This window comes from Portunus trituberculatus, chromosome 33 (assembly GCF_017591435.1).
Source record: "Portunus trituberculatus isolate SZX2019 chromosome 33, ASM1759143v1, whole genome shotgun sequence".
In the NCBI taxonomy this organism is placed as follows: Eukaryota; Metazoa; Arthropoda; class Malacostraca; order Decapoda; family Portunidae; genus Portunus; species Portunus trituberculatus.
In genome coordinates, this window is record NC_059287.1 from 2,338,718 (window position 1) to 2,341,052 (window position 2,335).

Below are 2,335 nucleotides of genomic sequence, written 5' to 3' on the forward strand. Positions count from 1 at the left end.
CATGAGTTTCTGAAGCTGTATAAAATCACTACATTGTAAGCAGAACGAATATAGAAACGCGTCATGGTACTGAAGAGGTTAAAGACGTAGCACGATAGGAAGATACGAGAGAGGTCAAAGAAGTGCCAAGACAGTCTGAGCGTGGTGAATATGCGAGAGATGTGAGAGAAGTGCCCAAGATCGTCTGAGCGTGGTGGGCGAGGCGTGAGAGCGCTGAGGAGTGGAAGGTTAAGGCAGCTCTGGGATATGCTAATGTTACACGTCCAGATAATGAAAGTAACCCTACACGCGGTGAGTTAGGAATGAATACTAGGATGCTGCTGCCCACTACTACCACTACTACTACTTGTTGCTACTCTTCTTTCTTACTTTCACTTACACTGCCACGAAGGTCATATACGAGTTGAATGATCGTACCTTACCGCGATTAAATTAAATTAGTTATATGTGGAAAGGTGACTACAATAAACTCCTGACAGGTTTTCTACGTGACTGTTTAACCTTGGGAAATATTCAGGCACATTCTCATCTTGTTTTTGTTGTTGTTGTTTTTATCTTTTATATTTTCGTTGTACAAGTTGTTGCCGTAACTTTTAATTTTACAACTTCATAGCTCAGTATTAAAGCCATTATGGTGAATATGGTGACTTGTGTGACAGCCTCTCTCTCTCTCTCTCTCTCTCTCTCTCTCTCTCTCTCTCTCTCTCTCTCTCTCTCTCATGGTGAACATGGTGATTTGTCTGACTACCTCTCTCTCTCTCTCTCTCTCTCTCTCTCTCTCTCTCTCTCTCTCTCTCTCTCTCTCTCTCCATCATTCCATGCACTATTATCAAACAACTTTCTATCTATCTATCTACCTATCTATCTTTCCTTTTCTAGTTCCCACGAGGGTTTTTTTCCCGAAACTTACAATAACCTCTTAAAAGCAATCTCTCTCTCTCTCTCTCTCTCTCTCTCTCTCTCTCTCTCTCTCTCTCTCTCTCTCTCTCTCTTTCTCTCTATGGGAATAACACGCTGACAGCCCCGCGCCGCCCTTGCCAACCTACTGCTGTGAATAATAATGACAAAATAATATGCTTTCGACCAACTGCCCTTGACACCGACACGATAAACGCCACTTTTGGAAGATATTATGGTTGAGGTAGTGGTGGTGGTGGTGGTGGTAGTAGTAGTAGTAGTAGTAGTAGTAGTAGTAGTAGTAGTAGTAGTAGTAGTAGTAGTAGTAGTAGTAGTAGTAGTAGTAGTAGTAGTAGTAGTAGTAGTAGTAGTAGTAGTAGTAGTAGTAGTAGTAGTAGTAGTAGTAGTAGTAGTAGTAGTAGTAGTAGTAGTAGTAGTAGTAGTAGTAGTGAGAAAGGAGAAGGAGGGACGAACACCCATCAATACTACAACGAACACCACCACCATCACCACCACCACCACCACCACCACTAACCTCAACAAAACAAGAACAAGATCAAAGCAATAACAAAAACAAGACCCACAAGTGAAGCAGGAGGAGGACGAACACGAGGATGAACACGAAGAAGATCAGGAAGCACAGGAACGAAAGCCACACCACAAAACACAACACGCTAGAGGAACACAGCCAGAAAGACCCACAAGAACCAGCAGATCCAGAAGACCCAGTTACCAGCTCCCTTATGTCGCGTCTATACGAGTCTGGAGTGGCGATGAAGCGAAGGCAGATATAGTCTTTTTTTATCCCCTATACGTCAAGGCGGCAGCGGACAGACTACTTTCTCCAGGCAGGAACTCAGAGCGACGAACGCCCGGCTGATCAGGGGTAAGACTCACCTTCCCTTTTACCGGTCTCGGGGTCAAAGCAGGTGTGGAAAGGCGGTTCCCTTCCTTAGGTTGCCACTGATGTGCCACTAACACCTCACCCCTTCACCACCTACACGTTTTCTATACATTACTCACTGCTTCCATGTCAAAAGCATCGAGGTGATTTGTAAGGGAGGCCAAGGAAGGTAAGGGTAAGGTAAGGAAGGTAAGAGATCTTTGAAAAGGTGAGGAAGAAGCGGCAATGGGGAGTTCCCGCCAGGATTGCAACCCCCACCACGTGAAAGTAAAGGTATATAGCCTCTGCAGGAGGAAGGGACGCTACAGTCTGTCTCTGTCTTCCTTCCCAGCCATGGCAGCACAGGTGAGGACCGAGACGTGACACGGGGCGACTGGCTTGGTGTTGGCTTGCTGGCTTGCTGGCTTAGGACCACATTCTGAAACACTTCTGGCAGCACCAACACTACTTTTCAAAGGCTCTAGTTGAAGTGACACGGGTTTCTAAGAGTGTTTTTATGGTTCTAGTGACAGACTAACAATACTTCTGCATTAC

The 2,335-nt window shown here is 45.3% G+C and overlaps 1 protein-coding gene across 1 annotated transcript in view; it reads left to right on the forward strand.

Moving 5' to 3' along the window:
* Window positions 1-2,064: 2,064 nt before the first annotated feature.
* LOC123512230 overlaps window positions 2,065-2,335 on the forward strand; it is a 5,657-nt gene continuing 5,386 nt past the window's right edge. Inside the window, exon 1 of the mRNA XM_045268487.1 lies at window positions 2,065-2,146. Coding sequence (XP_045124422.1) covers window positions 2,135-2,146 — 12 coding nt within the window. The 5' untranslated portion in view covers window positions 2,065-2,134. The remainder of the gene's footprint in view (window positions 2,147-2,335) is intronic.